This window comes from Ambystoma mexicanum, chromosome 3p (assembly GCF_040938575.1).
Source record: "Ambystoma mexicanum isolate Mex_15411 chromosome 3p, UKY_AmexF1_1, whole genome shotgun sequence".
NCBI classification, from domain to species: domain Eukaryota; kingdom Metazoa; phylum Chordata; class Amphibia; order Caudata; family Ambystomatidae; genus Ambystoma; species Ambystoma mexicanum.
Genome location: NC_090925.1, coordinates 996,589,234 through 996,602,327, shown reverse-complemented (window position 1 = coordinate 996,602,327; position 13,094 = coordinate 996,589,234). Strand labels below are relative to the sequence as shown.

At 47.3% G+C, this 13,094-nt stretch overlaps 1 protein-coding gene across 2 annotated transcripts in view; it reads left to right on the top strand.

The window, feature by feature from the left end:
• DHX35 (DEAH-box helicase 35) overlaps positions 1-13,094 on the top strand; it is a 2,070,470-nt gene that overhangs the window by 168,357 nt on the left and 1,889,019 nt on the right. For both annotated transcript variants that reach the window (XM_069652289.1, XM_069652288.1), the window contains exon 3: positions 11,585-11,677. In XM_069652289.1, the coding sequence (XP_069508390.1) occupies positions 11,585-11,677 (93 nt within the window). The remainder of the gene's footprint in view (positions 1-11,584; positions 11,678-13,094) is intronic.

The following is a 13,094-nucleotide window of genomic DNA, read 5'->3' as shown; positions in this document are numbered from 1 at the left end:
TAGAACCGGCTCCTTTGGTCATGGTGATAGAACACGTCCGGCGTCCAGGATCCGGTGCAGGTATGGCAGGAGGCCTTCCGATCGACGGCCCGCAGGACGCCAAGGGGGGGAAGGAGGAAAGGCGTGGAGAGCAGCTAACGAGGCTGGGGGAGACACCAGGGGTCCTCACCAGAGCACACAGAGCGAGACCGCCGGGCACAAGGACCAGAGGGGTAGGCCAGACATGGGGTTGCCAGTGATGTGTAGGGACAGTTCCGTAGTTGTAGGGGCCGAGGGCCCTTCGACAAGGAGCGCTCCGGTGTTATTGGCGGACTGCTAGCAAGAGCCTGGGAGCACTGGAGAGCCCACACAGTTGGTAAGTAGTGGGTTGGCTGGTGACAGGTGAGGGAAGCCAATTGTCTGTGGGCTAGAAGTGGAGCTGAGAGGGGTATTATACGAAGGTTGCCCAGTGAGGGGTCCTGATCCAGAGTTGTAATTGCGGGCAGCAACCAGTAGCCGAAGAAGGGGGGGGGCAGAGAAGGACGATGGTGCAGTGAGGGCAGGCGCGGACCACCAGGGGAGAGAAGTAGCGCCGGAGCGAGGCCCCCCAGCCGTGTCAGCCGCCGGGTTGGCGGGGAAACAAGTGGTGGTCAGCCAAACCCGCAGCAGGTGGATGGGGTGGCCGCAGGGACCTCCGAGACAGGACACGGCCGCATCCCCACACACCCTCCGACCTGATGTGGTGCCGCGCCACAGGCGTGGGGTGGATCGGTAGGGGGGGGCAGGTGAGATGGAGGCCGGAGAAAGCTGCAGTGCCCAAGAACAAGTGTCCGCTGGGGCTCAGGGTCCAAAGTCAATGCAGGCAGGGTCCGCTGGAGCGAACAAGGGACAGCAGCCAAGGAGAAGTAGCACGGTGGCTAGCCCAGCACACAGACTCAACTGCAGCCCAGAATCGCAGGAGACGGGAGAAAACCAAGCGGCCCCCTCCCCCCGCAACCCCCTTACCTTGTCGTGGATCAGGGGGCAACGCCCCGCTGGAGGGGGGGCGCCGAAGGCAGGTGGTGTGGAGAAGCAGGGGTCCGCGGTGATGTCTCCGCTCCCCGCGGCACGAGACAGGGGAGCCGGACAGTGCGGCCCTCACGTACGCCGCGGGAGCATGAAGATGCAGGCGGTCACAGGCCCAGGCAGGGTGCGTGGGGTCCGCAGGAAGGGTGATGAGGCCGTCGATGGAGCGCGGGGCCCCCACGTGAGCCGGCCGGCCCGGGCTGACGAGGAGGGCTCCGGCGCCCCTCCCCCACAGCGGCCCGCAGCGCCGTGCCCTGAAGTAGGAGGGAGAGCCGCAGCCGGTGGAGACACGGAGCGGAGCAGCCAGGCCCACTCAGTCCCGGCGGAGTCGGAGGGCAGCAGTACGGTCCCCAGGGGGCCACGGGGGCCAGGAATCCGCAGGAATGCAGCGGATTTGTTCAGGAAGAAGCACCGCCTGCACACAGGAGGATAGCCGCAGCAATGGGGTCTTTTTTCGGGATTTGTGCGCTCTCCCAGCTTGGAGCTCTGCAGTTAGGCGGCCATCTTACTTCGGCGCAACAGCGCCCCCCCCCGACATATAGTAAGTTTAACCTGATCCAGGAACCATGCCAATTTGGGTACCCTCTTCCTGTAGCTTAATTGCATAATGAAAGTTCTTGTTTGATTTATGACCAATGCATTTTCCACCGTGTATTTCTTGAAGGAAGACAAAACTCGTTGCAAGCCCAGGGGCGTTAGGTCAAATAATAGTACGTCATCTGCATATGCAGTCCACACAATCCTTGTGCCCTCCACTTTTGGTGCAGCAAAGGATGCCCCATCCAGGTACGGACCAACATCTGCCAAGTATAGATTAAAGACAGTGGGCGCAAAAATGCACCCCTGTCTAAGTCCGTTTCCTGTTGCGATTTCCTCTGAAAGAGATCCCTCAAGGTTAAGACGTACCTTTTATCTTAGATTCTGCGTGGAGATAATATAGGATAGCTAGAAGCTGTGGAGGCATATACAAGGCAAGCATTTTACTCCACAGCGTAGATCGGTCAACTAAATCGAAAGCTGAACAAAGGTCAATTGACCAAGTATATAGGATGGATACCTCTTTGTCTGGTCTGTTGCTGCATGATAGTTAATAGAAGACCCCCTGCATCAGTTCCCACCGCTTTCCTGAAGCCGAATTGCTGGTGCGACAATACTGCCTCTTCCTCCATCCAGACGTGAATATGTTCAAGGACCAAAGACGCAAAGATCTTGGAGTCCGCGTCAAGGAGGGCGATAGGTCTATAACTAGTTGGTGAGGATCTTTCGCCCTTTTTATTAATTGGAACAACATAAGACATGTGCCAAGTGGTTGGGAAAACCCTAGTTAGAGCAATGTTCTTAAACAGTAGAAACAAAATTTTGGCCCACAGATTCATATTACGTTTAAAGACTACATTGGCAAGCATATTTGGACCGGGTGCACGTGAGGGCGAGCATCTAGAGATCAGTCTTTGGACATCCTATAAGGAAAAGGCGAAGTTCCACTGGCATGAAGAAATCTTGTCCGGAACCACCCACTTAGAAACCGATGGTTTATACAGAGTACCAAAATGCCCCTCCCAGACAGCCGAAGATATGCACACTCATTGTTCTCTTACATGTGCATCATCTCTTCTGTTTATGAGGGACCAGAAGTGTCTCGTGTTGGATTTTGAGAAAGCCTCCAATATGTTTTCTGTATCCCTCTGCACCTTGTTTTTCAATGCACGTACCCTGGATCTCCATTTATTTTTTACTTTTCTGATCGCTTCTCTGAAAGGCGGAGTATGCGGGTACTTCAGTAGTCGCCGAATCTCAGTTTCTCTCCCTTTTAAGCTGATGTAAAGCTGGATCAAAAACATGAGTGTGGATAATACCCATTTTTTGGGTCTCCCAATCCCAATGTTAGCCCAAGGATAACATCCTTAATATAGCAGTTAAATTCCCTGTGTGCATACATCAGGATCTTTTTATCACAGCAATATTTGTTATAATCCTCAAGGAAGACGTTGTTCACTTTCTCAACATTGTCCCCGTGCCAATTAATTCTATTCCAAGCGCAATTAGTCTCCATCATCAGGGTAAATACATCAGGGGACACAAAGGTGGTTTGGACCTGTATGGTCAATTTAAGGATACTATGATCGCTTACCAATGATTATTCTAAAATCAAGTAAAAAATTGCTTATAGACGAGCTTACAAAAATAAAATCTAAGGTGTAAAATTCAGTTCCATTAGTCCAAGTGTAATCAGTCATGTCCTTACTCAGGAAATCATTTATGCAGATTAGCCCCCAATTCCTCAGAAAACATTCCACTGATGGCCCTGGACTTGTTTCCTTGATGCGCCAATGTGGTTTGAGCATATGCCCGCGTCTGCATTGAAATCGCCCATGACCATGACATTCAGAGTTTGACATGCTAATTGACATTCCTGTATAATTTCATCCACCATACTAATACATTCCTTCAAGTCTAGCTCGGGACTCCAATAAACATTCACAATCAACAAGTATCTGAGAGTAACATGCGAAGTAAAGTGTAATAACATAGCAATGCAGCCTTTATGAGGAGAAAATACTTTAAGGCACTTGAAAGGCATGGTGTTGCGTACCGCAATAAGCAAACCCCTCGAGGGCCTTCCCCTTGATTTTTCTTCTGCTGCAATTTGATGCAGGCTATACCCATCTAACACCAGCGGAGAGAGTGTCCAAGTTTCCTGGAGACAGAAAATACTGGCCTCCAAAAGGAAGCGTAAGCAATCGGACTCCGTCCTCAGAGTTTTGTTGCCTCGAAAATTCCAAGATATCACTGAAATTGATGGCTCAGTCTATAGTTTCTCATTTAGTGCTTGAATCTTTGCTAATGAATCGCTCAGTGTTTGAGCCAGCCATTTTAGGTCGATCTCGGGGGTTTGTTTCGGTCTGAGTACACTCTCCTCCCCCCTCAAAATGCGGGTTAGGGTTAACATCCACCTGTTGAGTTGCCTCTACCTCCACCCCTCGGCTAATAAGCTGATTATTAAATGGTTCTAAATCAAAGCCAAATGGGTGGATAGAATCTATTTATGAGGCAACTAGATCCATGATAGCCTGGGAAAAAAATACCAGTCTAACACAGTCAAGTCTCAGGGGATGAATAAAATCAACCAGTTTAATATCACCAGAAGAGATCATGGAAAGCCTTGGGATTTCACTGAATAAAGTTAGAATTCTATGGCGATTCAGTGAGATAGGACCCCCTTGCGGGAACATGGAGTATAGCATAATGCTAGGGCAATCAGTAAAGGCAGGAGGTCTCCAATCCATTCTATTAGGCCACCGGTAATTTGCAGCTTGTTTCCTAGATTTGTTCAGCGGTTCTTTACCAGGTACCCGTACCTCTGTCCACTGCGTCTTACTGTTTCGCCCCTCATAATGATGAGCCGCTTGTACCAAATTCATCCATGCTTTAGGTACCTGTTCATACGTATTTCTTTCAGAACTGTGTCTCAATTCCAACTGCTCACACCTCTCACTTTGCAGCACTTTAACGAGTTCCTGGACGGGTTGGCCTAAAAAAGCATGGCAAGAAGGTGGAACCTTCCCCTCCTCGCCATGCCCTATGAGACCTCCCGAGTTCTGAATCAGGATGTTTTTATCGTGACCCAGCCCTGTATCATTTGGTGGATTAGATGTGTGTGTGTGTGTGCGCCTTTGGAATCACTAACATTCGTAGGTCCACATACCATAGAGTCCCCCGTCACTCCTTCTAAGTTATCCTTTTCTCCACTAGATTGGAGCCTTGCTTCCATCCAGTTATGGGGCTGTGTCACCTGCCCTCCTAGAGTCTTCAAGCAAGTTCTGTAAAGCCTGTTTAACCAGAATTTTAATATCCTCACTTGGAACCAGGCTAGGTGTCATGGACTGTAACGATTCCCCCTCAGCAATCCTTCCCATCGTAATTTCAGATGTATGAACTTCCCCTCCAAAGATTGTTCCCCCATTATTGATGAGTGCCCCACTCCCCTAAGCACTTCCATGGTTACATTCTCAATGTTCGTCTTCTCTTGCACTACAGGGGGAGGATTTACTTGTTTTAAGGGATGATTTTGGACGCTGGAGAGGAGCTCTTAATCTCCTCACTGCTAAGGGAACCATTTTTAATTTTAGGGGTGAAAAAGAGCTCAATATCCATCTTATCATTTGCAACCATTGCTTTTTTATTGCAGTTTATTTTCTTTGTGGCATTTTTTGTGGCGGACAACATATTATGGCTATTTGTAATGCCTTGGACAAATTTCCTCTCCAGTTAATTTCTTATCCACGGCTAGTTCATTTTAATTTACTTCCTCTTCTTTTTTAAATTTTTTTTTTTATAGGTTGTTTGCGAACCTGAGCCTTTCCCTTGTGGGTCATAGCATCATTCAGAGTATCAGATGCTTCCCCATAATCACCTTCTACAGATTCTGATGACCTTGGAAGACTGAGTTTGAGGGTCCGGCTCTCACTTATTAGCTTTTTTTGGGGTCCCAAGTTCTTTCAATTCTAGGGCTTTTTTGCTTTCATCAAGTTGAGACAGGTCAATACACCCTTCTGCCGCCAATCCGCATATATCTTTCAAGTTGGCGTTGGTATTGTGTATTTTTAGTGCCGGTAGATTTAGTGCCGGTAGATTCTTACTTTTTTTTGTGCAATTTTTTACACCGCAGTGTCCTAGCCGCTCTACGCCTGATGGCCCTGGCCCTCATTTTTTCTCTCTTCGAGATAGGTGTGGGTTACTACTGTTTGGACATTCTAAGAAGGAGTTCCTATCTCTTGCACCCCCCTCCTCACCGTCACTCTCCACCCTCCTCTAGAGCCTTCAGTAATGCAGATGGACTATCCGTTTCAGGAGCGTTCAACGGGGTCTCTGAGATGCTTTCATTAATTGTTAGCTTCTCATCCAATCTTGTGAGGTTTGAGTGAACCAGTTCAATCTTCTCCCTTAGACTCAAAATCTGAGTACCATTGGCGGACACCATAGCTTTAAGCTCTGCCAGACCGCTCAACAGGGAAGCCACAGAGTCCTTGTTTCCTTGGGAGAGGGCTTCTGCCTAGGATTTAGGACATATCTCCATCTCACAATCTGTCTGCACTATCTGATCGTGGGAGACTATATAAATTTGAGGTTTAGCGTTCCCCCCCATCAAAGCACATCTTTCCGTTGCCAAGAGGAAACCCTCTACTTTACAGGTCTTTTCTGTATTAACCAGTAGTATAGATCTGAGTTCCCAGATATCTAGATGGGTCGTTCATGGCCCTTGTCCGAAGATTCAGAATCCTGGTCAATACTGGAAAAGTGGCATATGTCGTGGCAGTTTCCTCTTGATTGATGCCATCAAATAGCGGTCCCATAAGGGGATCATTAGTTCCAAAAGACTGATTCAATATGGAGGATGTATGGGAAGTTGGACTGGACAATTTTATCTGGTTGGCCGCAGGACCATCCTGCCCTCAATAATCCCCCGTTTGTAGCTCTTTCTCCTTAAACCCCAGACCACTGTCAACATTATTTTTACCCAATTTGCATAGAGGTGGGGGGTGGAGAATAACACCTCCTCAGTGGGTTTGTGTAGATGGAGATTATCAAAAACCCCCGCTGTGGGTCTAATGGGTGTAGATGGCTCCTTTGACAGCCTGACCCGTTTGTCAAGTTCTGCCCGAACCACCGGCGCCAGAAGGGATATGACAGCCCCTCTTTTAGGTTTTGCTCCTTCTTCTATTTGCCCCAGAGAATATCTACGGGTAATCTCATGTGTATTTAAAAGGCTCTTCTGTGGGGGAGCAACTATTGGGCCTGTATTAGAGTACTTGTCTCCCAAAATTTCTTCCACCCGAGATGAAAAAGCGCTACCCGTACAGTTAGTCATATTTTTTTCTTCCTGCGATGAGGCAGTAGCACCCATACATGTCACCATGCCCTTTACAGGGGGCAGTTCTTTGTTTGGTGCACTTTCACCATTAGAGCCATTTTTTGAGGAATGATCAGACAATGGACCTTCCGCTGATGGGCTATCCATTTTAAACACAAAAAACGGTTTTGCCAGGTTATACGTTTTTTTAGTTACTTGGATAGGGCTTACCAGTTTTCCGTTGCGGAGTATACCAACCATACTCCAGCATGAAAGCAGTGGGGCTGATCTGACTCAGTTAAAGATAATGATGGGACAAACCCCAGGGAGCAAAAAACCTATCTGCATGCATCAATTTTAATTGACCCCCACAGAATCTAAAATCTTCTTTTACTCAGTCCAGTTCGCGGAGGAGAGAGTACATCCAGCACTTTCCAGTACCTATTATGTGCACAGAATTCCCACCTCAATTGCAATACACATTCAGAGTATAGAGCAGAAAACAAAGCATGAAGGCAGGAAGCAAATTACGAATGCCCCCTTAAGCACACAAAATGAGACTGAACACTCACCAAACAAAAGCGTATCTCTTCCAGGTTGGGACACGCTCCAAAAACTACCCCCAATGTCACTCAATAAGGGCATGCCCTATACAAGTATTGCCCTAAAAATTTCCATGAGGGGGGCCACCGCGACCCGCACCGTGAACAGTAAACAGTTCTTAAATGTACTTCTGGGTGCGCGCGCGGGTGCGCCAGGAAATGGGCTTATATCCACGCAAAAAAAGACGGCGTAGACACCCAGAGGGCGGAGCAAAGGCCACAAAGCCAGACCTACCAAAAGAAAAAAAAGACAGTATCAGGGTCATAAACAGTGAAGACAGTCTCTAAGACAGTCCCAAGCGTGCACGAGTTCGGTAATTTCAAACGCGCACACAAGCGCTGACAGTCACTTTTTTCTCTTTTGTTGGGTCCAGACAGCCGGGTGTAACAGAAAAGGACGTCTTCCAAGCGGATTTCAAGTGAGTTCCCCTCAAGTCGCCCTGCTGGAGATAAGGATCACAAGGCTTCACGAAGCTTCACAAGCGCATGCTGTAAGCAGCCCGCCGCCCCCAGTAAACAGTACTTAAACTGCATACCCCATTGCTGTCCCCTAGGACGAAAAGGCGGAGGTTGGCGAACTGCAGCTCCCAACGCTTCGCTGCAGCTTTTGAGGTCTGCAACCTCTCAAGGCTCTTGTCAGCCTTGCTGCCAAAAAGATGTTCACCATCAAAGGGCATGTTGAGGAGCCTGGCTTGCACATCAGGAGCAAACCCCGACTTCCTCAACCACGCAAACCTGCATATTACGGTGCTCGCCGCCATGGACCGGCTGACACAGTCTGCCATGTCCAGACCCGACTGAACGGACTCACACATGGCATCCTTGCCATCCTGAATAATAGCAAGAAAACCATCCCGTTTGTGCCCTTCAGGAATATGTTCAGCCGCCAAGGAAATACAGTTCCACAGAGTGTGCATGAAACGTGACAAAGCACATACAGAGTTGGCCGCCTGAAGAGCCATACCCCCTGAAGAAAACACTTTCTTCGGCCAGCCATCGAAACACTTGTCGTCCCTATCAGGAGGGATGGTAGGATAGGACGCCTGCTTTGCTGGGGCCGTAGCCGCCTGCACCAGCAAACTCTCCGGAGTGGGGTGCGTGGTCAAGTAGCAGGAGTCGCTACTGGCTGGGCAGTATTTTCGCGGCAAAGACCTGCCCACTGCCGGGAGACTCTCTGGAGCAGTCCAAGCCGCAGCCACCCTTCTTTGCAGAGCCATATGGAATGGCAGTACCGGGTCAGTTGGTGGACCTTGGTCGAGGATATCCGTCAGATCATCCTGCACAAAATCCACTGGTGGCGCAGACCACCCCAAGTAATCCGTGCCCCTCGACATAAGGCGCCGGTACGAGGACTCGGCATGTGTGCCAGGCTCAGGCCTACAGAACTCCACCTCCGGAGAGGTGTCCAGACCGCTGGCGTCAGTCAGCGACTGACGCAGGGCCTCAATCTGGCTATGACCAGAGATAATGTCGTCCGGTACCGTGTCAGGAACCAACCCATCTTCAGAACCCTCATCCACCTCAGAAATATAATCCAGAGGCTTGAATGTGGGCACAGAATAAGGGACAAAGACATGTTTTGCCTTGGCCAGAGCCTTTCTAGGGGGTTCCACTGTGCCACGGGGAACCTCGACAGAACAGCCTTGAAAGTCGTCGAGGGAATCGACGTCGAACGCGGCGCCAACAACACGACTGCTTCGACACAGGCCTTGAGGCCGGAGCCCCGAGTGTGTCTCTCGACAGCCTATGCGTCGATGACTTCGACTTCCTCAGAGGCGGGGCCTCGAGAGTCCATCAACGACCTCGGCGCCGCAGGCGTCAATGTCTTCTTCGAAGACATCACAGGTTCACGCGGTCTCGAGGGCGTCGAGGACCCGGACCTGGAACGGGCATGACTAGAATGATTCCCCTTGTCCGAGCGGTACCTCTCCCGCGAATCGTGCCGACCACCCGAGCCTGAAGGCGTACAAGCAGTATCTCTAGTACGGTCACGGCCGACCCCTCTCGGAGGCGTGGACAGACCGGAGCCCTGCGACTCAAAAATCGCCAACATTTTCTTACCGAAGGAAGCCCATTCCTCCGGAGACGAACGCTTGGTGGGATAAGCGAGTGTGTCTCTCGACGGAGAGTGGAGTCCTCGGACGAGGACTGGGAAGGCGACCGATGACGGCGCTTTTGTGAGTGCCTCGAAGAGGCAGAGGAGTGGCGGAACCCACTCCGGGACCGAGACCCCTTAGACTTACGACGACGATGCAGAGAGTCGCCCCTCGAATCGTCCGTCGAAAGCCCAGTGGACCTCGACTTCTGGGGCTTGGACACCTTACCACCCGACAGCTTCTTCTTACTCCCGCAAGGCCTTAGACGTAAGCGACTGGCAGTCGACACAATCATCCGTGTCGTGGGCCTCTCCGAGGCACCAGAGGCAAGCGTTGTGTGAGTCCGTCACCAACATCTTGGACCTGCAATCCCCACACTTCTTGAAGCACGGACGTGGGGTGGAAGAAGAGGAAGACATCCCGATAAACTTCACAAACGAACAGGGTCGAAGAACCGAAAGAACAAACTCCAAAGAGTCGAGGCGCGCCGAGATCTCCGAAGCGAACACGTTCGTGGAAAAAATGGAACTGAGGCTACGGGCGTCGTGCGTCCTAGTTATAACATCAGGTGACGTCGGCCATCGGAGGAGGTCCTCGAGGACGGCAAATCGACGTCATTGACGCAGACGCCAAAAGATTTTCCAAAGCAGCACAGCTGTGGTGATTACTGTCATAGATATGGAATACGTCGAAGGACCCAATCCCCTCGAAACTTAGATTTGTAATTCTCTTCACTGGCGATCAACAAGGTATGGGGTATACTTAAGATTGCGTAAATGTTTTTGTTAAAGAAAAATATGCTAAACTATTTGAAACCAAACCGTAAAGGTTTGGCTACATTGTATTGGACTCAGGAACGTCATGGTAAGATCAAGTCTCAAAATGTGCACTCTTCACTAGCCATTGACGAGTGAAAATGTACCCTTGTCGAGGTAAGAAATCGTGTTCTGTGTGCATGTGTTGAACTGACATGCCAGAAGACGATTTACTTTTATAGTTTGCAACTTGATGTTTTTCAGTAGGTAAGATGCCACACTACATGAGCTTCCAAAAGCGTCCTCATCAGATGGCATTAAATAAACAGCTCAGGTGGTTAGGTAGCCAACTTAGAAAAACTATTTTTACCCCACATAGAAAAACATCCCAGCATTGTTCCCATAGAAATGATCAGTAATTCCATGCATGCATTCCTGGGTAGGGGACATTTTTGTGATAACAGTGAACCTAAAGCAAAATAGTTGTTAGTCATTTTTGGGCAATGACAACATTTCACATGCTACAAACATAAAAGCTTGTAGGGATCCATGACATGCACCTTCATTAAGGCCTGTTTTACTGAATAAGTCTCCTGTCGGTATGCCCTTTGTGGAGAGAAGCATGTATTGCCACGTCCGGATCAGTAGCAACTTCTGAATTTTAAATAATAAATGTGACAAGTATATATAAACAACAATTTCTGCATGCAAAAGCACATGTCTGAAAGTTATTGGAAATGTATCTATCACACAGCTTTCTATGTGCCAAATCAAATCAATCGAGTGTGACTTAAACCATGTTATTTCTAAGCAATACTGCATCCCAGCACATGGTCATGAATTATTGACTCAGCTTGGCACATTTTTGTTTTATTTTGATTGGAAAACGTAAATGCCAGTAGTAAAATATTGTTTTGTTAAGAGCAGTTTAGACTAGTCATAACATGGTATTATTATTACTTTTATTATTGTTGTTATTCTAGTAATCATTTGACCGAAAGGAAATATATATGTTGTAATGTTTAAATATCTGAAAGAGTCAGTATGTCTGTCGTTAGAAAATCCAAAACTGTTGGATTTGCCAGTCTGTTTAGGTAATATGCATTATATATGCACACTTACTCACTTGTGCCCTTTTTATTGATGTTTTTAGCATGTGAGCAAAAAGCACAAATAAGGCTTTACGTTCAGGTACACTCCGAAAAGCTTTTTCTTTGATATCCTTCTGCCTTTCAGCTCAGGAATCATATCTTGTACTTGGTGGAAAACTTTCAGACTGTAGTGATTGTTGGTGAAACAGGATGTGGCAAAAGTACCCAGATTCCACAGGTGAGGATGAATGTATCTTCTTAGTTTATTATTTTATGGATAATTTAATTTGTGGTTAGAGTTTATATTGTATGTTTGCCTCTCTGATGCGATCTGGCCATACTGGAATAACATTTGGCATATTGGGAGTCATTGACCCAATGTAGGCACATGTAAATTGGAATTCAGCCCTAAAATAAAAGGAAAATGCTATGCTCTCTCCCTTTTCATGCAATTTCTTTGAAGTTGTTACCTACCTTATTAATAGGCACCCAACCCAGGGATTGTCTCCGTTATCTGCATCACCTCATAGTTTCTGATCAAATTGACGTTATTTTTATTATATAAATACATAGTGTCAAACACCTTCACATTTAAATATTGTGTGACTTGGAATTATTGCAGTGAATCACGTATTGCTTGAAAATGTTTCCAAAAGTACCAGAAAAATAGAAAGGATGCAGAGACTCAGCATGAGTTGATGCTCCGCAATGTCCCTGGGTACTACTTACATATTTATTGTTGTCATCCGGGCATACGTCTAGATACACTTAACCTTAAATGTGCTGGCAAGTGACTCAAACATGTTCAAATCTTTTTTCTTCCCTTTATCCTACATTACTTTCCACGACTTCCCAATTTTCTGCCAACACCAATGCAAACGCTGCTATTTTGCAATCAGCCTAATTTTTATAAAATTACGTCTTCAAATATTTTTAGCATCTGTAGCTAAGTAATGAACTCTAAAATATAGTACTGGTGACTTGCTGCTTTAGTTAACATGTCATTATACACTAATTGTGTATTTAATAACACACTGCTTTCAATTGTGCTCCACTTGAAAAGTTGGTCTGAGATGAGGTGATGCTGACACCATCTATTAATTATAGAGTTTATTTCCTAGGCCTTTGTAAGCACAAATAACTGAAGATTGCCTTGTGGCTGTTGGGTCTATGATCAATCACTTAATTGTCAATAGGGAAACCATATATATGTGTATTCATTGAAATAATTTAACCACAATACGAGACTGCAAGTATTGTGTGATGTTGGATCAATTAAAAAAGAAAGCATGGGTATAGGACTTGAGTGAAAATATTAAGTATATCTCATTTTTTCTAAAAACTCTCAAGGGATACGTAAACCATGCATACGTATTTAGTTTTACTTCCTCTACCATATATAATGCAGTTTCCTTCTCCCTCAGTTTGCTGTTTCTTTTAATACAATTAATCGTACACCATTAGTTAGAAGTCATAGGTCCACATGAAGGCACCCCGTTGGAGAGGTGAATATGAAGGTGTTTTAATGGCCACTAAATATACAAAAGCACTACACATTTATTAACAGCATGTGCTCACTGTCTCCAGAGCTCTGGTGCTCTCTAGGCTGGACTTCTGCAACAGCCTCTTTTAAATCTGCCTTCTTCTACTCCCCA